This window comes from Camelus dromedarius, chromosome 3 (assembly GCF_036321535.1).
Source record: "Camelus dromedarius isolate mCamDro1 chromosome 3, mCamDro1.pat, whole genome shotgun sequence".
NCBI classification, from domain to species: Eukaryota; Metazoa; Chordata; class Mammalia; order Artiodactyla; family Camelidae; genus Camelus; species Camelus dromedarius.
Window position 1 is genome coordinate 40563867 of NC_087438.1, and position 26755 is coordinate 40590621.

At 37.4% G+C, this 26755-nt stretch overlaps 1 protein-coding gene across 2 annotated transcripts in view; it reads left to right on the top strand.

The window, feature by feature from the left end:
- Nucleotides 1-26755, top strand: part of ZSWIM6 (zinc finger SWIM-type containing 6) — a 175341-nt gene that overhangs the window by 51547 nt on the left and 97039 nt on the right. Inside the window, exon 1 of one of the 2 annotated variants that reach the window (XM_064480902.1) lies at nt 15651-15782. The exons of the other annotated variant lie outside the window; for it this stretch is intronic. Coding sequence (XP_064336972.1) covers nt 15779-15782 — 4 coding nt within the window. The 5' untranslated portion in view covers nt 15651-15778. Of the gene's footprint in view, nt 1-15650; nt 15783-26755 lie in introns of those variants that run through there. 2 annotated transcript variants of the gene reach the window in all.

The window sequence follows — 26755 nt, forward strand, 5'->3', positions numbered from 1 at the left end:
TCCTTGTCGTGGTTCTAGTTGTTGCTTGGAGCCCACAGCATCACTCTTCTTGAGCAAGAAGCAGACAGTCTTGTATTGGTTAAGATTATAGGGATGTGAAGTTCTGAGTTTGAAACCCGGTTGTAACACTTAGTAGCTCTTGACCTTGGGCAAGTAACTTAATCTCTTGAAGACTTGTTTTCTTCATTCATAATATGAGAGTAATAATATTTACCTTATCAACATACTGTAATGTCCTTAGCATAGCATTTGGCACCTGTCCAGCCACAGTAGAGGTTCATTAAGATTGTGATTTTTTTTTTTATGATTAAACCAAGTATTATGAGATTTTAATCCTGAGAATAATTTTCTCTGAGTTAGAGAGCAAACTGATTTTGCATACTGGTGTCATTTAGGCTGCTTGCTTGTGAGAAAAGGAAGGATGACCTTGGGTTATATGGCTGAATATGGCAGTTCAGAGGTTGAAGGAGAGCGAGTTATATGGCTTTCTAAAAAGATAAGCAACATCAAGTATTTGAAAATGTATTTTGATTGAAAATATTGAGTTTGCCTGATTGTGGATTAAATCTTTATATGTGACTGGATTGAGAAAGTTACTGCTATTGATGTTCCAGTTTCTCTTACACAGTGAAACCTACTTTTTGCGAGTGTAGATTCCATCTCTGTCTTTTTGAGTAAGGGGAAAAATAAGATCCTCTTTTGCCTTTTCTAGACTCTCATCACTTACTGAATTGAGTGAGAAATTTGAGTAGTGAAGCATTCCTCTTTGGGCCTGAAGGATCTGAATCATCTTGTTGCAAAGCCCTCAGAGCTGAATTTTTGGTGGAAAAACATGTACAGCATCCATGTACATTTAACAACTAGTGCTTTCTGGACTACTTGAGTAATTTTGAACATTTCAGAAAGAAGTGAAAAACAAGCAAAATCTCTTGTCCAGAACAAGGTGATTGGTTCTTCAAACCCCTACTTCCCAAATCTGAATGGACTCTTAGGAAGAGAATGTTTTCTCTGTGGGTGAGGGTCAAAGTGGCCTGGTATTTGAAGTGAGAAGATGGAACAGAATGAAGAGCATGGGTCAGGGAGTCCAGAAAGCTGGCTCTTGGCTTTGCTGTTTTATGAATGTGATACCTGAACAAGGCAGTTCCCTTGGCTGGCTTCATTTTTTTCATCTGTATATGCAGGAGCTGTAGAGGGTCTCCAGGGTTATGGGTTTGTGTACTCTTCCTTACGAGCATAGAAATCCTTGAAGCATCCTTGGCAGCTTGTCATTCAGTCTCTTTATGGCTATTTCAGTCATTGGCTTGGCTTCTCTTCTAGAGATGCAGAGTCCTTGATTTTCAAGGCAGTTTTCAACAACTTAGTATTAGGTAGCTTTTCATGTTGTGTGGATTCCTAGCCCTCCAATAGTCCTAACTCTGTCTTTTCTATCTTTCATGTGACAGATCTTCAGGTATTGAACAAGTGTCATGTGATTTTGATTCCAGGTTATGCTGCCAAAGTTCTGTCTACCATCCCTCTTTGATGTAGTTTCAGACCCTTTGTAATGTTAGCTTTCCTGAAGTGTTCCAGTTTTTCATGCCACTTTTAAAGTGTGGCCCTCAGAAAAGCATGCAGTACTTCAAATAGGATGTGACTGGCACAGGGCACAGGTAAAAACTGATTTTATTAGAATAGTTCAAGTTCAAGTTTCTCTTGGTTTATTTTATAGACAGCCTTGGTTTATTTTATGTCCTATTTTGAACACGTATGTAACTGTTGTGCTTGGTGGTGTTTTTCACATGAATTGCTCATAAGTAAGGCCTTATTTTATAGAGCAGCTTATGTTTTTAGCTCTAGAGCAGTACTTTGTCTTTCTTTTTGTGACTTATTTTATATCTGTCCCTTTTTCTGGACTGCCGAATTCTGCTTCCATCTGCCCTGGGTATCAGGGAGCCCTAGTTGTTGTCTCCTCATTCCCACTGATCCTGCTTCTGAGTCCATCCCAAGTCCATATGTTGATGAAAACGTTGACTTGGCAAAGTCAAATACAGCCTCTTATGGCTTTCCGCTGGCGTCTTTCTACTCTCCTTACATTTAACTTATGGGGAACCCTGACAGTGGTTCCAGGCTCTAACTGACAACTGTATTTTTAGTCATGATTGGATGTAATTTGTCTTGGTTTTGAAGCTTTGAATTCAAACAACTTTCTCATTAATTTGTTATTTTCTATCTTGAAAATTCTGTATTTGTTTTTCTTTTCGTATACATTTGTACTACCAGTGCTAGTTTTTTCACAGTTGTGTTCTAGTTAGCTTTTACTTTAGTGACATCTAATAATTGTTCCCTAGCCCCCATCCTTTCTTTTCATTCAGTCTCCCCATGATTTTCTGACCTCTGGAGTGCCCAGTATTGAGGGCTAAACAAGTGGGTTGCTGGAACAGCAGAAGGAGAAAATCTCTTACGTTAAGATGGTCTCCATTGTTCTTCCAGAGGTACCGCTATAAATACACACCACCATTTTTCAAAAGACTGTAACTTTAGACAGTTTAAGTGTATTCTGTGTGGAGATAAAGTTTAAAATGCAGCTCATAAGGAGAGTATACTGAAGTCTTATTCCAGATATTCTGAGTTATGTTGTATGTTGAAAAATCCTTTTTTGAAAGTAAAAGATGTATAGATGATGAGATATGTTAAAAATGTGAATGAAATTTACCTGGCAAAAAGCTGGTGAAAATGTTAGTGTAAATATATAATGGGATATTGCTACATCATAAATACCACATAAGTTCTCTCTACTGCTCTGTCTGAAGAGAGGTGTTAGAGTTTGACATGGAGATAGTTGTATAGAGTAGGGCACATCTGCATACTTTTTATCTTGTAGTTTATACTTTGTAGTAGAATTTCCTTAGTTGTATCAATTTTTATGACCTTTTTTTTGTTTGCTATATTACCAAAAAAAGCTTTAGTGTGAATGTTGCCAAAATAATATCATGGCCCAAGTGTCCCATTAAGCTCAGCATTTTATGAATCAGCAAGACCAATCCCATCTTTCCTTCCTGTCATTTTTTGGTCCTTATCTCATTCTTTCTCCCCCAAGTAAGTGCATGTCTATGCTTAAATATATACCCACGCTGATACCCAGTCTTCTTTTTCTCACCCCAGTTCTGGGGGAAAACATCCCAGAGGTCTTACAAAGATGGGACAGAGTTCAAGGACTATCTCCTATTATTTTGTCACTCTTAAAATATCCTTTATGGGACATGTACATCCTGAGTTAAGATAGCAATTAGTAGATATATCTGTGTTTGAGATGTTCTTTAGTATAAAGTATTAAGCAGTTATAGAGCACACAACCTGTAGAGTCAAAGGATCTCATTTGTGAGGATTAGAAAAGATGACTGTATCAATTATAAGTACATTTGGGGAAATGGAGGATTAATTGGTGAGAGTGATTTTGAAGATGTAGCTATAAATGCTTGAAATTTTAGTATAATTATTAGTTACAATAGAACTTTAAAAACAACAATGGAATTTTACCATTATATCACTTATTATCATGGGAATTTTGCTTTAGTTATATTTGGCTCCCATTTTATATAAAGCCTTTATCATTTGAATATAAACTTAAACTTTTACAGCATGGATTTTAGGAAGACTATTTAGATGAATCTTCAGTGGTTCTATTTTTTTTTAATATAGGAAATGCTATGTCCAGAAGCTCTCCAAATGAAGGTATTTTTAATGATTAACTTTCTGCAGAAAACAAGATACTGTATGGTTTCTAGATTACAGTGCTCTAGGGAGTGCATATGGAAATGGAACTTGTTAGGATTCAATTTTATTAAATACATAAGGTTTTGCACCTTATGGTTAAGTATCCAGTTGCACCCAACTTAGGCAATTCAGTTATAATTTTTACATTAAGTGTTACTTTGTCCCTATGGGCAGATTTAGAATTTGCATTGTTGGGTGTAATGTCTAATTTGTACTTTAGTTTATATATAGTTAAGTGTGTATTACATTTAATGAACGAGAAAAATTAACTTGATTTTTGTACACAGTTTAATGGGGCAGCATTCATTAATAATTTGAATGTATACTATGTGATAGGCCCTGGGAATATAGAAATGAATAAATCAAACAAAAAAATCCCTGCTCTTATGTTGTACACTTAGCTAACAGTGGAGAATAGGTATATTTAGTTCTGTGATCCCATGATAAAATTAAGGGAGTAATTGTGTATTGCACTAGGAATAATATGCTGTTTACAAGTGATGTCACTTGCCAAGTTTACACATCTGATTTAGAGGAAACAAAGATTTCAGACTTAATTGAGGACACATGTATTTGATATCTTTCTTGGGGTAACTCTTTCTGGTCTTTGAAGACTGTCTTGAAACCATCAGCAGAATTTATTTAAAAAAAAAAACGCTCCAGTTGAGGCAGTAATTTAAGATTGAGTGATTATTCACTGGGGCACAGTTTTCACATCCAGAAATCTAGGGTTTTTAAGGTTCGGACCTCCCTTTGGGCTGTTAAAGCTATGGGTATTATTCATAAAAATAAAAAACTAAAATGTAAAAAATGGCCTGGGGTTTCTAAACCGTGTGCCCTGTGGTCAGTCCCATTTCCCTTGATATTGAGCAGGGAGCCATTGTAAACAGGACCATTCTAATCCATATGCAGTTGGCAGCTTTAGTCTTTCACAGACTAACAAGTGAGACCACTGTGAGCCCTATAGCTCCTTTAGTTTTCGCATGGGTGCTTCATCACATGGAGGCTGGGGAAGGAGGAGCCAGGGAAAAGGAACACTTTGTCTTCAGACTTAGAAAGTACACTTGGAAAAGAAAAGAGAATCTTTTGAATAAAATCAGAAGGAAAAACATGCATGCAAACAAGATTCTGGAATTGTACAAAATAATACATACTCAGACTCTTTGCATGGGAGTTCAAAACTTTTTGGCCAGTGTAAGATTTTTGTCATAAAAGGAAGCAATTTTTAATGTTCAGTTCTTAGTTTCCAATCTTGTGAGCTTCCTGGTATTTAAGTAATATTTTTGACAATGAGAACAATTAAATTATGTGGGAATTTGGCCCCTAAAATTTATTTTCCAGTATCTTTCCCTGGATACAATTAGCTGTAGCCTTGTCTACTAAGAGATGAATTAGATGACCCCATAAATTCTCTTTCATAGCCATCCAGGGGGATTTTTAAAATATTTTTTATACCACAGGAACACCCCCTCCCTGTTTTCTCATGTATCAGTTGAATTCTTAAAATGGTTACATTTTTCTTGTTCTCTGTGACTAAATTTTACCTATTTTCCAATCTTTAGGCAAAGAATGGCATTAATTGGGACAGACGGAAAATCTAACAGGGCCTCTTCCCCCATCTCCTGAAGCTTGTATCGTGTCCACTTCCTTTATGACTACCACCCCACAGAGGAACTCCCATCCCTGTTTTTGTTCTCTTTGGTTCATATTTGTTGTTGGGCAGTGGACCTGCAGGTAGACAGGGACAGATGGGCTTTAAAGAGGGAACTCTGGTGGTCACTATTCCTGCACCTCTTGCTTGCTGGTCTTTTCTCCCATCAGCTGTCTCTTGTTTTTTCAGTGGCGAGAGACAGTAAATCCTAGAGAGGAGAGGTATTCTCACCATGTCTTTCATTCCCCTTTATGGCCCTGTCCCATCTTCTCCTTTTCCAAACTACGTCTTAACAAATCATACCTAGGGGAGTGTTTTGGGGTTTTGTGGTGGTGGTGGTTTTTGTTTGTTTGTTTGTTTGTTTTAACAGAATAGATTTCTGTTATCAGCTATTGTACTTCAGGAAGTCTGGGACTTGAGTACTGAGAATCTGAATATTTCTGGGTTATGCAGGTGCTTTTGATGCCCAGTTCGATTTGAGAATTATTAGATACCTATGTACCTCAGAAACTATAGGAGTTCTGAGTCCTCAGTCATAAGAGTCCATACCAGTGAGACATGGCAGATAGGGCCACAGGTACCAGGGGCTCATAAACTAACAGCCAAAGCTTCAGGAGTGAGAGAGCAGTTTAATTTAACTGAAATCATCCTGTTGTGGGGGTTGGTTTTTACAGTATCATACTTAAAATATATTAGCTTTGTCCTCTTTTACATTCCTTTTAATTTGTAAGTTGATAGAAAGCTGCACTTGAAGATGTGATGGGTAAGCTGACATCGTCACCCCTGCCCCCCTAAAAAGGATGAGACTAATAAAAAATGTATACTTTGTTTGCATAAATGGTATATATAACTAGATTCTTTATATAGAGGATCTACATTGTTTTTCTTCATAATGATCTAGTGTTTCCTTAGTTTCTTTCATTTTCATATTAATATGGGAATTCTAAACATGTATTTTGATGGTATTTCTCTTTAACATTCTTTATCACCATCATCATCATATTAGAGAGCTAAAAGAGTTTATGAGGGGCTGACTCCTCAGAGGGGGAAGGAATTATAGAGGAAGTGTCTTTTGAGCTGAGCCTTTAAAAGACAGAAGAAGTGAGTTTAGAGATTAGTATTCTCTGTTCTTAGAAGGATATTCCAGGTACAGGAAAATGTGAGCAAACGCAACAGGCATGTTTGAGAAACAGCAGGCCCTGCTCCCTTGGGGCCAAAGTGTAGGCTCCTTGAAAGAAAAGGGTAAAAGAGTAGATTAGGGGTAGCGTGTCAGGAGCTTTAAAGTAATTTCTGTTTGGACTTTATTCTGTGTGTCATAGTTTTTACAGGGAAATGGGTTCCATAAATATAATTGTAGCACCACATCTTAGAAGGATAAAGTCTTTTATTTGAGTATTTCAGAACTTTAAAAACTGCATACTACGTGCAAGTGTCCGTATCATATGAAGAAAATACCTTTAAAGGCTTTCTTGTGACACAGTTTGTTGTCCTGTGACTCTGTGGCAGGCCTGTCCTGAGAGGACTGGGACTTGGGGCAACTGTGAAATAAATAATAGCCTCATCATACAGAGGACAGCTGAGCTGCAGTAGGGTCTTCTGCCTCTCCGGGCTTGGGGCTTCTCCCTGCTTTGGCAGATCTGTATTCTTCTCTGCTGCCCTGCCCTCTTCCACTTGCCCCCTGCCTTCCCCTCCCATTAACTTACCAGTACTTTGAACCTTGGGTCTGAAGGTCTCTGTCATCTTGCTATCCCTTGTAGGAAACCACATGCCTAACCTGATGAAAACAGCAGATTTTGCTATGTTTTCAGCAACTGATGATTATTGCAAATTACTGTCTTTTAACATCTCCTTAAAGTTAAAACTGTGTGCTTAATAATTTGTATACTTAATAGCATAAGTGTTTAACATGATGGTTTGTATAAATGTAAAACCTAGGAATTTTATTAAGACCTAGTGTAATAATTGCTAGCAGATAAGAAGGGCAAAAACTAGTTGAAAGGACTATTCACCCTCAGTCGTCACTCATTATCCTTTAGAGAATATTCCTTAAAGGGTACATTAGAAGTCATAGTTGTCTACAGTCAGTATCAAAATTTTGCTTTAACAATATATTTTTTTAACATTTTATATCTTTTTTGGTTATTATCTGAAGTCTATGAAGACTAAAAGTACCATAATGGGTTAGGAGTAATGTTTCTGAATGGATATTTATTTTCAGAAAGCCAATTACTTTGAAATCACATTAGATACTATTTCAGTACAATTTTTTAAATGTAACATAGTTTTTTTCCCACAGATTAGTTTTCCAAAAATAAAAAAATTTGTAACAGTGGCGTGGTAGAGGATCTGGGATCTGGGACCGCGGCGAAATCAAGGAGAGCCTCTTCATTTAGCATGAAGGAAATAGAATCCTCAGGCACTGCTAGTGGGAGGGTAAGAGGTACAACCCCCACTGAAGGATTGGTTTGTGCGAAGGCATCTCTCAAAATTTAAGGTACACGTTTGCCTTGACCCAGCGATTCTCCCATCTAGGAATTTACTCCAGGAATATAGGCATATAGGATTTTCAATGTGGCTTTATTTATAATAGCAAAAAAAAAAAAAAAAAAAAAAAAGGAAATTGCCTAAATGCAGGTATACAGGGGACTGGTAAATATTGTAAATTGTGGTGGAATTCCTTGCAGTTCTAAAAAAGAAGGAAGCAATGGAGAAATAGAGCACTTGTGGTGTTTACTATTTGTGTAAAGAGGAAGAAAACAGATTATATTTGTGTTTCCTTCTATGTAACTAAACTACTCCTGAGTGAATACAAGGGAATTAAATCACATTAGTTTTCATGGAGTGAGACGTGGCTGAATGGGGGCACAGGGTTGGAGGGAGAGTTTTGTCACTGCAAATACTCTTTTGTTTTCTGTGTTTGGAGTTTTGAAAGTATTAGTTCTTGAAAAATAAGATCTAAGAGGTAAATTATGAAGGAAGAGTCTTGAAAAATTTAATCATTAAAATATATTGTTTTAATAAAATGTTTTAGTTTGCTTGCTTGAAAAGTAACATTGCTCTAAGGGGGAAAACGTGGGCCGTTTAGGGGAGGCATGTGTGTTTAATTAAATTGCTTCTTCAACAATATTAAAAATCAATCAGTTGTGATTTGGGCAGAACATATTAAAACCCTGTGGGAAACCGGTTTGCTCTGAACTTCTACCGGGAAGAGAAGGGGTTAAAGGTGTGATGCAGGTAAAGGAAGGGTTAAGGGTATTATGCTAGCTGTTAAGTAAAAAGGAAGTGCATTACAAAATGCTGAGCTCAGGAGTCTGGCTGCCAGCCAAGCCTTTGCTTTCTTCACTACAGCTGAGGGCTTTCGAAGCTTCCCACCAGTGGGTTTGTCTGAACTGTTTAGGAATGCGGCCGCGGTCGCCAGCTGACGTCAGCGCCGCCGGTTCAGCGGAGGGCCAGAGCCCGGACTGACAGCGTGGGGGGCGGGGCCTCCTTGTGACTGACAAGGCCGGGGGCCGGGCGGCGTGTGTGTGACTGACACAGCGGAGGCGGGGCGCCGCTCAGCTTTGCGGTTGCTTAGTGAATGTTAAATTCGGATTATAGATTTTCCTTGTAGTAAGGTGAAAGACTCCCCTCCCCCCGTCGTTTTCGAAAGCCAGGGTTCTGTGTTGCTCCAGTTTAAATAGTAAGTATAAGCATAAAATTAAATATTTATAACTTACATATCAAATTGTCGAATTTCATGGGCCATTTTATTTGTTTTTGTTTCTGAGAGGGAGCGAAACAGTAAAAACTACGGTGGTTTGCAAGAGGAGGAGGGAGGGGCCAGAGAAGATGATTTTTTGCTGGATATGAGGTTCTTGATTTTTTTAACCTAAAGTCCATTTTATTTCAGAATTCGTTCGAGAGAGAAATTGTAAAAACTTTCAAATGCAATTCTGTAAAACGAAAGATCGAAAAGGAGAAATACTGTGTGGAAAACTGCCAGTATTGAATACAGCTCTGTTAAAACCACCTATGGGCAAGATAGGTTTGGTTATTGCTGCTGATGCATTCTTCATCCCTTAAAGAAAAATGTGGGTTTTTTCTGGGGACATCTTACAAAGATCATGTTTAAATCTGCATAACCCTCTCCCGCTTATCTCCTGTTTTCATATGATTAATTTTACTTTTAAAAACCTGTGTTACTCTCAGCTATCTGTTACTTAGATCATTTTGCTTAGTCATGTCCAAGTTTTGTTAATCTTCTGGTTCTTAGTTAATGTGAGTCATAGTCAGAAATGCAAGTTATTAGCTTTTTGTGTGTGTGGAGAGGGATCTGCAGGGAATGAGAAGTGTGGGTGGTGAGCGTGGAGTGAAATACAAATTTATAAACAAGGATTTAAAGAGAGCCACTAAACTTCATGGAAAACTTTGTTACTTGACCGAGCCAATAAAGGAAGACTATTTCAAGTGGCTGCTGAAGTTATCTGGTATAGTTAATTTAATTGACTCAATTTGAGTAGCTGTTTCAGGGACCCCAAATTTATAAAAGAATGTTGTTATGACTTTCGATAGAGGAAGTTTTAGCCTTTCATGAAAGGAAGGCTTAATGCTTATTTGTCTTTCTTGTTAAGAAGCTGCTTCTGCATGATCTTGATCACTTCCTTAGGCATTGATGGCACTCACTTTCTGCAGTCAGTCGCTGTAATTGCACCTATGTGTAGCAGCCCAGCTAAGGTAAAGTTAGCCTACAGACCAGGAAGAAAAACAACAACAACAAAAAACAGGACAGAACCCCCCCCCCCCCAAAAAAAAACCAGGACCTTCTTTGGCAAAAGGCAATGTGCTCAGCCCTAAATTGAGAGTTCCACAGAATTGAAGTGTTCTGAGTTTGTGAATAGTATCATGATAATTGATCTATTTTTCTCTTAAACATCAGGCTAGACTTCAAGAACTTGTGTATTTTACTTAGATACCTTTGGCAATGATACACTTCATCCAGAGTAATAAAAGTATAAAGAACTATCAACTATTCTGTTATATTGGGTTCAAATATTAAGGTTATTTCATTTAACACATGGAATATCCAACAGGAATATTTGATGCATTGAATTAGGAGAGAGGTTATGAATTCTTGCTTTAGTCAGCAATTGCATGACTTTGTTCATTCACTTTTGACCTCACTATGGTTTTTTTAGGGGAAGTACTTTTAATTAGTTGCCCCATAAGGGGACTCAAGGTGGAAAAAGGCTATTATCAAAACAAAAATATTCTAAGCAATAATACAGTATGGTTGGGCTCCCTAGGAATAAGGCAGCAGAAGAAATGAGGACCTGGTGTGAATGCTCACTAGTCTCTCCATCTCCTTGCTTGTGTAAAGCAACCCAGCATCACTGTTGTACAGTCCTCACTGGCTCTGCCCTGTGCTCTGGGAGTGAAGCCACGAGTGATTTGAGTGTGGATTTAGAATTAGAATTTCCTTTCTTTGTTTTTGCAAAAATAGTTATCATTTCACTTCTTCTAAGATAAAAGCTCTTCAAAATACAGAGTAAATGCTTATGTCTTGTTATTTGAGCCTGTGTTTGGACTCTCTAGAAGAAAAGTATGACTTAATCATCTACTTTTTAAGCTCTTTTAATACCAACTAAGGTGAGCACATTTTGAGTTATAAAGGATAGGAACATGGCAGAAATTGCTGCCCAGCAGTCTTGATGTTAGTGAAGAAGGGCCTTTTTGTTCGAAGTGTTTGCCCAAAACTGCAGTGTGTTTTTGCTGCCCAAATACTATGATATATTTCAGGGAGTTTCAACCTTGTCTTTAATTAGAACCCTTTAAAATTACTTTTGTCTAGTTAACCCGTGTTTTAAAAGGTATTGTCTACAAATACATTTGCATTTGTAATTATTGCATTATTCAATTAAAAAGACATTATAGGAGAAAATATTGAACAGCCACAAATAATTAATATAACCACACTCTGTTGATTTAATTCCAGCTCACAAGAAAAAAAAAAGATGTTTATTAGCCTTGTAGCTTCCCCCAGTCAACCTTTAATTTCTATTAGACGGTTTGAAACTTCGGGCAAAAATGTATATACTTTATTACTGTTTCCAATGAACCAATAGGGTATTGTGGCTGGGGCTCCTACACTTGAGACCTCATAATTAAAAGAGAAGAACCTCATGGGAGAAAGTTGAGCTACTTTACATACAGGGATGAAACTATTGGGTGGATCAGGATTTCAACTATCATAGTTCAGATCTAGCGCCTTGTTTATTTGGAATCGGGTGAGGGGAAAGCAGCATTCTTGGTTTAAAGATCCTGTGATGGCTCAGGCATAGTATTATGGTTTCAGTATGTTTCAGAGCTTGTATTTAGAAATTTCCCCTCCTGTTTCCTTGCATATCAGGAATTAGTGATGTGAAGGCATTTCTTTTTATGTTATTTGGAGCAGCTGGCAGCACATTTGTGTCTTAGTTCTGGTTAGTGTTTTAACTGTTTGCATATTCCTTTTATGGGCTACTTCTTGGCTTCTTTTGAGATGGAATTGAAGAGAGCAAGTTCAGCCCTGAAAACAGATTGTCAAAACCAGAAAAGAGGCACATTGTGCTCAGTTTTCAAAACTCTTCTGTTAATCTGTGTTTTGGTTTCTAAGAGCATTGCTGAAGAATCTGTTTTCTCATGAGTGTCCATCTTGAATATTAAATTTAAAATGGTTTATTGTGAATTACCTCTCATTTAGGTTGATTTCTCATATGGCTTCTCGTCTTACTGTTGAAGGTGTTTGTAATTAAAATTTATTTTCTGTTCCCATTCATTCATTCTTTTCTCAGATATTTTTTGAACGTCTACTGTGTACCAGACTACGTAAGGTGCTAGGAACATATTGCTGAATAAAATCAGTTCTCTCACAGTCTAATGGAAATTAGCATTAGCTTGCATTCTAATGGAAATTAGAGATCATAAATTTTATCTGACAGAAGTTCCTGAGGGGAGAAGGAACTGATATATACAAGGAATTGAAAGGAACCCAACATGGGTGGTGAACTAGAGGAAAATGAGGAGACAGTGATGCCTGATGGGGTAGGAGAAATGGGCAGGGCAAGATCCTGTAAAGTGTTTCTAGGCAGTTGTAAGGAATTGGCTTTTATCCTGAGTCCAGTAGGCGGCCGCCCTCCTATTGCTGTGTGGAGAATAGGTTGGTAAGGGCAAGTGTGGAAGAAAGCTTCCAGTGAAGAGGGTGGTTGCAGTAGTTCAGCCAATATTAGGTTGAACTAGTGTGGGGCAGTGGAAATGAAGAGCAGTGTTTAGTGATGAAATTAGGTGTGGTGGGTGAAGACGAGGAAAGAATCGGATTTGGATTTGCATCTAAGTTTGCGCTCTTCATCAGGGAGGTCAGATGGGTAGAGTGGCTGAGATCCTTTTTTCTTTTGCTCTATATGATTAGCTGTGCTTTTAATATTTGAAGATACAAGATTTTAACTTTTATTTGTTGAGTATCTTATTAACTCAGACCGAATTATTTAACAGTGGAAGACTTCTGTTTCCTCTGTGAAAGAGGAGATGCCTTACAATAGTTATACAACAGACAGCCCCCAAACTGAAGAACTCAGCATGAAGGAACTCTGCTGTGCTCATTAAATATGATTGGGAGGTATATAAAATAAGGCTGTGTTTGTTTCAGAGGAGTGAATACTCTACCTCTTTTGATTAATTGATTTTTAAATATTTCTTTGCTTATTTTTATATTCTTTTTCCCTAAAGAGTTTTGGATGGCTTAAAGAAAAAGACATACTACAATAGAAATAAAAAATAACAAGTATAGAGATCTGTCAGTTGACTAGTTTATCAAAATTGAAAGTAGTATATAGGTTTGTTATTGGAATAGTGTTAGTTAAAATCAGGACATTGTTCCAGTCTCAGTACATTTATGTACTAGATAGAAGGTTGGAAAGTTGGTGGTTTATGATGCTATTTTTCATTTCTGCAGATGATGCCATTAACTTATGCATAGTAGGAACTGCCTTTGACTTGTCTTTCTGGCTGATATGTCCAGACTTTCTCATGTGATTCTCCTTAAAACTAGTTGCACATTTATGATAGAGCCACTTAATAATATTTGTGACTGTGGAACAGAATAAATAATGCTTCATTTGGCACTTTTCTCTAAGTAGGTGAGATACCTGATTATATAGACTAGATTGGATTGGAAATGCTGGGTTTAGTCCAAGATAAGACTTTCTTGAAGGTGGGGGTATGGCAAATAGCATCACAGGATAACAGAACCAAGACTTCTAGTAATAGAGACAGAAGTAACAGAAACTACAACAAAAATTGTACACTGTTCTTTGCACTATGCTAATCCCTTTCTCTGCGTTATTTTATTCAAACCTTAATCCTCAAAGGAGGCTGTGAAATAGATGGTGTTTGAATCCTCACTTAATAGGAAATTGGGAGCTCAAGGATATAGAGCTGCTAACAAATCCCAGAGTTGGGACTTGAACTCAGGTTTGACTGGCTCCAAAGCCCATTCTCTCATTCGCTGTTCTCTATGGCTGGAACACAGAACTAACTTTCTGTGTTTCTGCAGGCTTTTCTGGAGTAATGTGGTAAACAGAGAAGTTAATGTGGTGGAGCTCAAATAGGCTTTTGCTTATTAGTTTAGAAGCTGAAATGTATGAAGTCTTTAAGTTAGTTTAGAGGTATTTTGAATGTTATAAAAAAGTGTTATTTAAATGTATGGCACAGAACTACTTAAGATAGAACTACTTACTGATTCCTATATAATAATATCTTTGTATGTTGGGATGGATATGAAGTGAGAACTGGGATTGGCCGCATAAAAGTTCTGGGCCCCATTTCTCTACAACTCGTAGATGTCACAGTTAGGAGATAGCATCTCTAGTCACCTAAAAGCCATCTTTCAGTATGTGTTGCTGGATGAGCTCGAGTCAGTTAACATATTTGCTACATTCTACCCCAGAAAGAATTTTCTTTTTTCTTCCTTTTTTTTTTTTTTTTGATTTGTTTTAAACAACTGAGAACTTTAAGGGCAAAAGCCTTCATAAAAAATTTACCAATGAAAGGTAATGGGATCTTAAGTTATTCAAGATAAGCTTATCAGGGCTTGGAATACCAGCCGTCTGATTTTACTGTAAAACCAAAAGCACAGATCATAATCTATGTCTAACCTTCTTATGTATGGGTTGGGTGGAGGAAGAATGCAGTTCCTAGGAATCACTGGGAACAAAAGGACAAATGGAAGTAAGCTCTCTGCACATGAGCTTATAGAACAAAAGGCATTCCTTTGCTGCTCAGTGAGTCCAAATGCTGGGAAGGAGTAGAGAGAAAGGAAGCGGAAGGCTTGGTTCTCACAGTGCTTGCTGTTCTACCTGCTGATACCTCATGGTGGCCCCCTGAAGATGAATCACCTCTGGTTACCCTTGGGATTTCCCTGTCAGTGAAACTTTTCTTCGTATAGCTTCATCTTTTCCCCCCAGGAACTGTGAGACTTCTTGAAATTTTTAAGAATTTTAGATACTCCAGCAGTAATTTCCAGGAGCCTCAGCCTCTGATTATCATGCTGCTTTTGAACTTTCTCCTAGCTGATTATATACCTCATATACGTCTGATCTCCTCCTGGAGGTGTGATAGCATCCTGTGTCTTGACTCTCTCAGAAGTGATGAGTGACCAGCAGGTAGCCTTTTAGCCAGGTGATTAGGACCTCATGCCAATGAGACTGTGTCAAAGATTTGTTCCCTTTAGGTCCATCTCTGACAGTTGAGCTGTGCTATCTTCTTTGGTGTCACTTAGCCCACTAGCACTAGCCTACTATCACCCTTGCATTGCAAGATAGAGTTAATTGAAATGATAGGTCGTCAAAGGTAAGTTACTAAGACTAGAAAAACACAAAGCCCATGTGAAAGAACAGAAGCTGAGGGAAGTGAGCAGGTGTGAAGAGAATGAATGAGAAGGATGGACAGAAGGAGTCAGGATCCTTACCTTTGTTAGCATCCGGCCTGTGGATTAGGTGAAATTAGGATGGAACACAGTTGTAGAAATGGAAAAGATTCAGTTCACAAGGCACTCATTTCTTGTCTCTGCTAGAGTGTCCTACCTCAGTATATATTATCTACATTAAACAGGTTAAGAAGATTTCTAAACTAAAATTACTCAAATGTGCCAACTAAACGCCAACTAAAATTATTCAAGTTCGGTTTTAAAAGTGGATTTTTTTGAGTATAAATAAATCCAAGTTCTTAATGAAGCCTTCACATAGGTAGAAAAGCTGTTTGTTCTTTTCTTATGAATATCTTTTTCAGATACTGTTAGAGGAAACAGATTCAGAACTGTAGAACACAGGAGCTGGAAGGACTGTCTGAGAGACTGTGACTTCAATGTGTGAGTAGAGTTTGAAAGATAAGTGAAAACCAAAGCTAATCCAAAAAGGTGCATATTAGCATGTGCCTTTTTCCTAATGTTCCAGGTTGTTAACAGTATAAGTAAGTATATCCTTACTTCTTAAAAGTGTACTTCTTAATATGCACAATTAGGAAGGATTTATGTTTTGAAATACTAGAAATGAATGTCTTTTTCTATTCTTAAAGAATTGGTGTACTCAGAATTTTGGAGAATGGGTGGATTGTTGATCTGTAAAATTTTCAAGTGGATTGTACATATCACAGTTTTTGCTATGGCATAAGCCAAATATGTGATTTTCTTAAATGGAGGCTCTAAGAATGACCTTGAACCCAACTGAAAACCATTGAGGATATCACTGAATGGTGGAGTTTTACAGCTGGAAGTTAGTTTAGAGGTTGATTTAACCATTATATCAATTTACAAATGAGAAAACTAAGGGAATGAGAAATTAAGTTGGTGTGTAGAGGGCTAAACATCTAGTAGTCAGAGAGAACCAAGGCCCCATGCTCTTGACTTGCAGTTCATTTCTGTTATCAGCACCGGTAAGGTGCTTTGAACATGGATAAAGCTAAAGGAATAGAAAACAACAATTGCTTTTGTTCATGACACATTTTGAAAAATCTCGATAATTTTAACACAAAGAAGGATTTGATGCTAAACAAGTCTATCACTTCTATTTAACTGAAACCTCCTAGTACCTTGCAAAATGAAATACGGGGTAAGACATGGAAACAAATATTTCAGAAGGAAGTAGTATGGATGATGGGAGGAATATGGATGTGATACTTACTGTAAGGACAGAGATGAGAATATGGCCTTTAAGATGCTCCTTTGAATTCTTCATTGTGTGGGTAAAGTGTTGTAATTCAAGAAATATACCTAGTTTGCTAAGACACCTTGCCTTTCACATCCATCAGCTCCTGTTTATAATTTAGTTGGATTAGTTTCCATATAGAGTGATGAGCTCTTTTTTCCCAGGAAAGCCACTGTGTCCTATAACATAGAGTTGAGTTCCTTGCCCTTCATAGTTTATACCATCAGCAGCCCGGACTTCTACAGTCACTCAATAGATTTGGCTGACCAGAGAGTTCACAAAGATGAAAAGATTATTCTGTAATTATCTTTTGATTGTATTACTTTTGCTGGCTCCATTCTAGTTCACATGAGCCAGTGCTGTGCTCTGGCCTCACTATTTATTTGATTTTCTTTTTCATTTGTGTTTAAGGCTACAATACTAAGATGTTAACATTAAGTTCTGCTTCCAGTCATCAGAGGTCTAACTGTGCCACCCATTAAGGTAGCCACTACCACATGTGACATTTAAATTTAAATTAATTAAAATTAAATAACATCAAAAGTTCGGTTCCTCAGTTACGCATTTCAAGTGCTCTAAGTATATATGATTAGTGGCTACTGTATTAAACAGCTCATGTGTAGAACATTTCCATCATTGTAGAAAGTGCTATTAGACACCGCTGGTCTGGACTGTCATTCTGCATCCGCACACTAGAAGCCTATCTGAAAGCCCCTCAGGACAATGGTAGTATACAGCTACTTCTGTCTGGTTGGATTCGTTACAGAAGAGGACCTGTAACAATGGGCTGATCGGGGCTAGAGTCAGGTGTGCAGCTGGATTAGAGGTAACCATGGTTTTATTAATAGAAAGATCCTGGAAATTGCAGTCAGAAGATCTGGATTGAGATCCAGCTCTGCTTCTTACTGTCCATAGAGACTTTGATGTCTTTAAACTTCAGTTTCTTCACTTGTAAAATGAGGATCATATGTCACAAGATTGTTGTGTCAAGTGAATTGGAAAGTACTCAGTAAACTGTAAAGTCTATACAAGTATTTTTATGGTCTGTAGGAACTACATGTACCAGCAGTGTTAATTTGCAATAGTAATCTTTAAATTCTGTTATCCTTGCTTCAAAGGTATATCACACTGAACTGATTGATGGAGAACTAGACTACACAAAGAAGCCAACATGTGCTTTAGAGATCACCAAATAGTCTAATGACAATATAGGATTAGGTTATGGATCATGTTCTAACAATATCTAAAGGTTCTAACAATATTATAGACATTTCACTTGCTCCTGGACCAGTAAGTGACTCACTTAACATCAGGTGAAAGGAAAGATCATTTATAATAAGGTTTTTTAATGTTCTCTGTAGAGCAGCTTCTAGTATTTTAACAAAGTATGTATTTTTTTTCCCGGTCTCACAGAGAGAGTATGGTATTGGGCGCTGTAAGTTGCAGTGGAGCAGAGGCTGCTGGGGAGTGGGGTGGATAGTGTGTGGAGAGGAGCACATTAGACCAGAATGACTTGGCCACTGATTATTAAAAAGCAGTTATAGACATTGCATTTGTCCTAGTTTCTTGCCTTAGATGAATAGAAACAAAATACCTGAAGCAACTTATTGTTAGTAAAGAATACAAGTAAAATCTTCAGCAAGTGATATTGCTATGAATCAGCTGGTACCACACAGATGGTAAGTTTCACTTTGTTTATTCCAACCTACATTCCACTGTCAGTAGGATGGTTATCTATGCATTCAGCTCTGCACAAATTGTACAAGCCAGTGAGCCTTTTGCCCAGACTCATAAAATGAAAGCAAGAATGTTAGAAACCAAAAACATTTCATATGTTTAAAAGTTGAGCTTTTTGTTTTTATGAATTTTCCCCTCAGTTTAATACTGAATTTTGACACTGGCTGACAGCATTTTACCCCTCCAAGGCCACCTCCTCTATGAACCTTTATTCCTTCCTTGCCCCTCACCCTCTGTCCCCCACAAATGAGCTGCCCTTTCTCTGTATTTTCTTAGCACTTTGCTTGTACTTTCACTACTGCTAGCTGTTTCTGCCTCTCTTACTTATGGTGATAGTAAATTTTTGAAGCAGGCAGGATGTTATGAGTTGCTATCTCAAGACTATAGTTTTCAAAGAAAGACAAGGACTGTCATGAAGGAGAGGAATTAAAATTCGCTGTGCGGGTTCTGAGGGCAGATGTAGGACTGGGAGTGGAAATTAGAAGGGGATGAACTTAAATGTAAGGAGTATCTTTTTCCATCTTTCTAAAAATAAGAGGAACCGCTTAAGTATTTGAGCTGAGGCTAGATAACTGCTTATCGGAGATGATGTTACAGGGATTAAGATATAAGGCAGAGGGTTTGATTAGGTCATTTTTGGTAATTACTAGCTCTGAGAGAATTATGATCATATTTATTGGGAACTTCAGGACAAACCTAAGGGAGAACATAAACACGTGGAGAATGTCTCCTGAGGTGTAGGGCATAGAGAAGGAACCAGGACTCAGACCCAGGCCTCCCTCAGAGAGAACAGATGCTGACAAGGACTATTGGCTTTCTCTTCAGACAGTTCAAGATCCGTTTTAATTCATTACCTTTAATCTTGAGCTTCATCCTGGTCATTTCCCAGGGTCATGGTAACGTCAAAGAGCAAACCTCCCTTTTAGATTTGTTCCAGCTCTGGTGCCAATAGCCTGTCCATGCTTGGGATCATTCTTGTTGGGGAGAAGTGGATTATGAATGTGGATCCTGGAGTCAGTCTGCCTGGGATTGAATCTTGTCTGTTCTGTGCAGCTTTCAGCAAGTTAATTAAGTTCTCTTCGGTGCCTCAGTTTTCTAGTCTGTAAATATTAGGGAATATTTGGGAATAATATCATTTTATCAAAACTAAGACCATTGATTATAAGAAGGACCATTGCTTTACCACTAATAGAAAATATCCTGTATACTTAACTATAATCCGTTGTACCGTTGATATATCTCAGTTTCAGAGAGTTAAAATAGAGGCAAAACCTACCTGTTAGGGTTGTTATGAGGGTAACTGATATTTGCAAAGCATGTATACTTGTAGTATCTGATACAAAATAAGCATTCCAAGTGTTAGCTCTTCTTTACTGTTGGACCTGTCCTAGTTAGAAAAGTTAATTTAGTCATCTAGTCAGCGTTTATGGAGCACTGTGCTTGGAAGACACTGCAGTTCTAGACCACAATCCCGCTCCAAGAGACCACTTGTTCTAATTATGGAGAAACTCAGGGAAAGAGAGACATATTCATACATCCCAGGAGTAGGGACATAACTTTTGTTGGGAGAGTCAGGAAAGGGTTCACAGAAGCAGTGGCATTAAGCTTAATCAGGAAGCTTGAGGAAGGGCTCACCAGAAAGAGAAGGCCATCAGAGAAGGCCATTCCAGGAGAGGGAACAGCATGTGCAAAGGCACAAAGCTTATAATCAGCATGGCTGGAATGTTGAGGGTGTGGTGGCAGTAGATAGTAAAGTGGAAGAGGTAAACTACCTCAGATTTTGAAAGGTTTTGTATGTCGAGCTAGGGAGCCTGAACTTTACATTCTGTCCAGTAAGATAAGCATATAACTAGAGGTTTTAAACAGTGGGATGATGTGAACAGAATAGCTCTTCTTTCTTTCTATGTTGTTATTATGTATTTATGCCTTGTAGGATCTGCTCTTTTACATTTAGCTATGGAAATGTGGAGGCTGCTTTTAAAACCTTTGGCACGGATACCTTGTGTGACACAGTGAGGCTGCTCAGGTCATTGTGTAATTTGTAAGGTTGTTAAGATGATAATATGATGAAGTCTGGTTTTCACAATGCTATATAAATACAAACACTATATTTACCAAACTAAGCGGCAGAGTACTGGAGTGATGCAGATAAACTTTTATTATTAAATTTTTTTAATTTGATAATTTCAAACTTACAGAAAAATTGTACACATAATAATAATTAGAGAATATCCTAAACTTTTTACCTCTTTTCACTTGTTAACATTTTAGCCAGTTTGCTTTATCATTTGAGTGCTTTTGTCTCGCTTTCTCTCCTCCTTCCTCCCTTCTATCCTCTCTATCTCCTTCCCCCCGCCCCTCTCCCACACACAGTAATTTTTTCTGAGCCACATGGGAGTGAGTTCCATGAGGACATTGTCTTACAAAGCCACAGTAGATACACTACAGGTGTCATCTTCTGCAAATTTGACACTTACAAAAACTTAACTAATTTACTGTCCATATTCCAATTTTGTCACTTGATCTAATAGTATTCTTTATAGGATTTTTTTTTCTTCCTTCAGTAATGGGATCCAGTCTGGGTCAGGTATTGCATTTAGTTCTCTTGTCTCTTTAGCCTCCTTTAATATGGAATATTTCCAAAGACTTTACTTTTGTGATAATCGACATTTTTAAAGAATAGCGTCTCCCCCTTTTTCTTATGAAACATTCCTTATATAGGATTTTTCTCCTGTTTTCTCATGATTAGATTCAGGTTATGTATTCCCAGCCAGAATGCTACATAAGTAATATGGTCCTTCTCAGGGTGTCACTCTGGAAGCACAAGAAACCCATCTGCCCCTCATGGGTAGTGTTAATTGTAATCATTATTTGGTGAAAGTGTTTTCCAATTTCTTCACTATATAGTTATTATTTTTACCCTTGGAACTAGTAAGAGATCTATGAGGAGTTACTTTAAGACCAAGAAAATACCCTGCTCCTCATTAAAATCTCTTCCTGGAGTTGGCATAATGATTCATGCTTTGAACTAATCTTTACTGCAGTGGTTGCAAAATATTTAAACTGTCTGTATTTTTTAAGTTTGATGTTTATATGTATTCCAAGGTATGTGTTTCTTTTCTAACAGTAATCAACTATTTTTATAGAATTCTTATCTTAAATTGTTAAACTTTTTATATTTACTGTGATTCTGACTCGGTTCGTAAAACTGGAAATTTATTGTCCATACCAGTTCGGCCATATTGAGAATTCCTTTTCCAGCTACTGAAGATGGATGGCTTCCTTAGTTTCTGTGTACCTTGATGATGGCTCCTGGATGGGTTAGGTATGAGCCTGTTTGTTTTAATATTATCAGTGGGGACTTAACAGCTACAATGGGCAGTATGTTAAGGGAGCTCTAATTTACATAGAACTTTCTTAATCTTTTAGTTTCTGGCAAGAAACTTAAAAGACATTTGTTCTGACTCAGCTATTAAAATGTCACATATTTCTTGCAGAAAGGAGTAAGGCACAGGCATGAATGCTACTGTGAACTTAAGTTCTTAGCCTGGTTTGATTCTCCTTACTGCAGTTAGTGCTGTAGTCATTTTTCCAAGTTTTAAAAGCTATTTTAGTGGTTCTCTTTAGGCTACTTTATTTTTCAAAATTACAGGGATGTCAGAAACATTTGAAGGGATGGAGAACATGGTCCTATTTCATTAGGTACCTTCATATTGTAACCTCTGTTGCTTTGGCTTACAGGTTTTTTGCTTAAATCTTTTTTTTTCCCCTTTCCGATATGCTCTCAGTCATGGACCTCTCCTATTTGCCTTCGGGATAGCTCCATGCTTTTTAAAGACTGGCCTGTGCCTCTCACTTTGGCTGACTGTGTTCATGAGGAAGAGTCAGCTATGAATGACTTACTACAGGCCCCTAGCTACTGTGATAAAACTAATTCTCAGTAGTTCAGAGAAAAAGGCACTTCATTTCTTACATCTGTATCATTTTATGTTTTGAGATGGCTGGGAAACGTCAGTTAAAAGCAACCCCTGTTTGTGAGAGGGACAGTCAAGTGTTGCCACTGCTTTAGGGTTCAGATTCTGAGACCTTTATTAAGTGCCTAGTTTGCATGAAGTACTGCTCATGCCGGGGGGTGGGGTTTGTCACAGAAAGACTGATGATGTGCTTCTTGCCTTAGTCAAGTGGCATGACTCTCTTGCTTTTTTAAATGAAATTTATTTTAAGAAGTAAACCTAGAAATAAACAGTTGAACTAATCAGCTGGTTTTAATTGGAAATGTGTACACTGACATGGCTAATTAATACATACCAGAACTGACCTGTTTCATATAAATATGTTATAATAATTCTTTATATGGGCATTTAATTAAAGAATATTTGAGTTTTCTGGGTTTATTATAGACAATGGCAACATTTATAAAATGTGGGCAGTAAAACTTGAGGTGGAGAATGTAAAAGGAAGGAGAGTGGAAGACAGGTAGGGCCACAATCCCCAGGCCCTCAATTTTCCTACAGAATATAGTCACAATTCTGATGTCACATATAATGTGAGTCTTAACATAGGGGAATGCAGTGCTCCTACCTGTGTTTTAATGGCAGCCTAGAGTGGAGTGGCGAGGTGGTAGAGGCGAGGGGCTCATCTGTTAAGGTGAGAAGTGGAGACTGGTTTAGAGAAAGGGCACTGGGAATTAAGGTGAGGCAATGGATAGGACAGAGAATGTAGAGGAACGCCTTGCCAAGATCTCCTGTGGCCAAGATGAGGACGATGAAGGAGTCTGATGTGACCTGGAAGTGTTGTGCTGGTTTTGACAGGAGATAAGTTGAGTGAGGTACTGGTGGATGTAAATATGTATTGTCCACATGGAGATAGCTAGCAAACACCTGACTAGGAGGACTGGTCTTCAGAAGAAAACCAAGATGAAGATACAGACTTGGGAGCTGTGTGTGTGTGTGTGTGTGTGTGTGTGTGTGTGTGTGTGTGTGTGTGTGTGTGTTTTGTGGAAGGTGAGGCAATGGATGCTGTTGTCCAAGAAGAAGAAGGCTTACTCTGTGGTAAGAAAGGCCTGATGACAGTCCGAGGACAGAGTCACTGCTGAACTCTAGTAGGCACCAGTCATACAGTCATTTGTGTGAGTGGCACCCCCAGGATTTGTGCATTGGGGCCAATTCGCATGAAGGGCACTCAGATTTAGGGTCATTTAGATCCATGAAAAGTGAATGGTACTGAGAAAAAGGTGTTTTGAGAGATTGGGGGAGAATCATGCCAATGCAGTATTGCAGAAGCTAAGTGAAAGGGTTTTACAGAGTAGTGTCTGATGTTGAAGAGAGCTCAAGGAGAAATAAGCCTGAGAGGAGTCCTTTGTGCTGTGCATTTATGAGATCATTAATTACTCCCAAGAAAATCTTGACCCTGGAATGCTTGGAATGGAAGCCAGGTTGCAAGGGGTTAAGCAGTGAGAAGAGGAGAGGTGGGAAGTGGCTTGAGGAAGCAGCATCATTGAGACATGGTTATATGAACTAACTTCTTAACATCATAGAATATGAAATAATTATTTTAAAAGAATTTTGCATTTTTAAAGATTATTTTGAATTGTAGTTATGTTTTATAATTTTCCTCATTTAAAAAAATTTGTAAAAATTTTCTGTAGTATTTCAGGAAATTAGTAATATTCTCAAATTTTATTTCCCATAGTGTCTTTATTATCTCATTAAATTACATATTAATTTTAAATATTATATTTAATTTATTATATTATATTTATATTAATATTATTATAATATATAATATTAATATATTATATTTATTAAAATATTATATTTAATATATATTTAAGTCCTATATTTCCCATAATATTATAGAAGCTGGTTTGTAGTATTCCCAGTATACATCTGTAGAAAGCAAGCTGTAATGAAAATGAATCACTTTTGTAAGACTGTACAGTGAATTTCATACTTTTCATCCCTTGATCTTTCCAATGAAACCAAAGTGTTTTTTGATCTTGAGTGAATACTTATATAGTTGAAGGTTGTAGTTAGTAATGATGGCTTATATTTCAAATATATAGTGACATAGACTTGTGTTGAGAAGATAATATAGGAACTTAAGAAAAAGATGTTGTGCTTGAAAAGACAGTAGTGAATAAATTGGGAGTTTATTCTGTACAGTCATTGCTGATGTTTGGACAGAAGAGTTATGGATGAGAGGGAAGAACCTTATAATTTGCCAGTTAGTGGGGTTTTTTTCCCCATAGTGCTTAAAAGTTTGGCAATTTCAGCTACCTTCTTAATTATTCTGTTAAAGAATGAGGCTTAATTAAGCTATAGTCAGCATGTGTTAACATGGACATAAAATCAGTTCAGTTTGCCTTAGGAAAGTTTTGTTTCCCTTTTCTGTTTTTGTTATTGTTTTTTAGTCTTTTTTGGTACTTGGCTAAGACTGTAGTGGATTTTTCTCCTTTCTGTTTTTCTGAACTACATTAGCCATTCACAGAACAGAAGCAAATAGCCATTTTTAAAATTCATGTCTTCAAATGTTAATTTGATGCTTTGAGGCATAAATGACCTTTCTAACCAGCCCAGACTTGTCAAACAAAGGAATGATAGGAACAAGCTGCTGTTTGTTCTAATACAACAGGCTGTTTTTCACAGAGAATTTCAAAACAATTTTGCTTCCCTCTTCTCCAAAACAGTAAATTAAGTTTCAGCCTGTGTTGGTTTGAATTTAGGAAGAATTGTGTACACACAAGTGGTTCACTGGAATCCTGACCACCTGTGTACAATAAACCTCGGGCTTCAGCTTGTAGAATCTTCACATGTGTCCAGTGCATGCCTGGCTTCTCAGGCTGATAACGGGCTCAAAGTTAAACCACCGGGGTCTTAGAGTGTTGGAGGAGAGAAAGGAAGACCAAAAACAGTAGGTGAGCAGAGTGAGGCATTGTTCATAGTTTTGTATTATTCTTGTTGCAATTAATTGAAACTAGTGAAATGAACCGAGGCAGTATTTTGGAACGATTGCTGGTCTTGGCACCAGAGGACTTGGGTTTTTATCACAGCTTCACAGTTCACTTACTAGCCTTGGGCCCTGGTGTGTCATATAAACCTCAATGGGTTTATCTGTCAAATTGGAATAATACTGCTTGTCCTGCTCTGTTACCAACTCTGTACAAGGATATTTGTTGAGAGGCATCTATAAATGATGAATGTAAAAGTGTAAAAATCCTGTTGTACATTTGCCTCAATAATTATGATATTAACTTACTTATCCGCAGTTTGTTTTAAGTCTTGTCCACTGATACTAACTCTTCTTTTCCTGGATATGATGTAAGGAAGTTTTTAAGTTTGAGTTTTTGATTGGGTTCTCATGTTCTAAAATAAATGACCAGGGATAAGGAAGCCAACAGAGCAAAAAATAGTCCACCTATAAATACAAATCACCCCTTTTAATGCCCTTACCACCAAATAGTTTAATGTTCAGTTATTTCCCTTCAAAGTTTAATATTACAGATAGAAGAGTAGGACACATATTTGGTTTTTGGTGGATTGTTAGCTTATTTTTTTCTTCTTAGATAACATGAAAAAGGTATCATGAAAAAGGTATCATGAAAAAGGAAGAAAGAAGGAAACAATTCATTTCTGTCAAAGCAAGAATAGTGGCTTGTCAACTTAAGCTTAAAACAGTCCCCATTATGTTCTGAAATTTTTTCTTAAGTATTATTAGAGAAATTGTTAGTACTATAACAATGAAAGATTTGTATCGAGTATATTTGGCTTTATTGCCTTTTATTCCCTCTCTAAGCAATGCATATAAAATTTCTATATTATATTTGGGGATTAGGTTATTTCTTAGGGGGAAAGGGATCATTTGGAAGTTTGGTAGTTCTAATTAGGAGAAGGCTTTCTATTTACAAGAAAGCATACAGTGTGGCATATGATTATATTATATTAGAAAAGGGAACATTAGGATGTATGGAGGAGCTAAGAAATTACCTTTGGCTCTGAAGTAATAGCTTAGCCTCTTGACCAGAGTAATATGGTTGGTTTGTGGACTTGAACTTTATGGGGGAGGGGGGTTGGGAGGAGGATGTGGAAAACGAAAGGGAAAAGTTTGTAAACAAATTTCTTATAAATTTCACAGGATATTTAAGCTCTTACCATAGATTTGAAACAAATATGTCAGATTCCATAATTTATGATGAGCTGTTATATTTTAAGAAAGTGCTTAAAATAATTTTAACTTGGATTTGTTAAATGATACATTCCCTTGATACAGTTCTATTCCTACCACCCCAGGATTTGGTTGGAACAATTTTGTGAAAAGATCCTTGTTTGGAGACCAGGGGATACTATGTTCTGGACAGAGTCCAGCTACTAACTAGTTATTTAACCTTGGGTAATTTACTTGA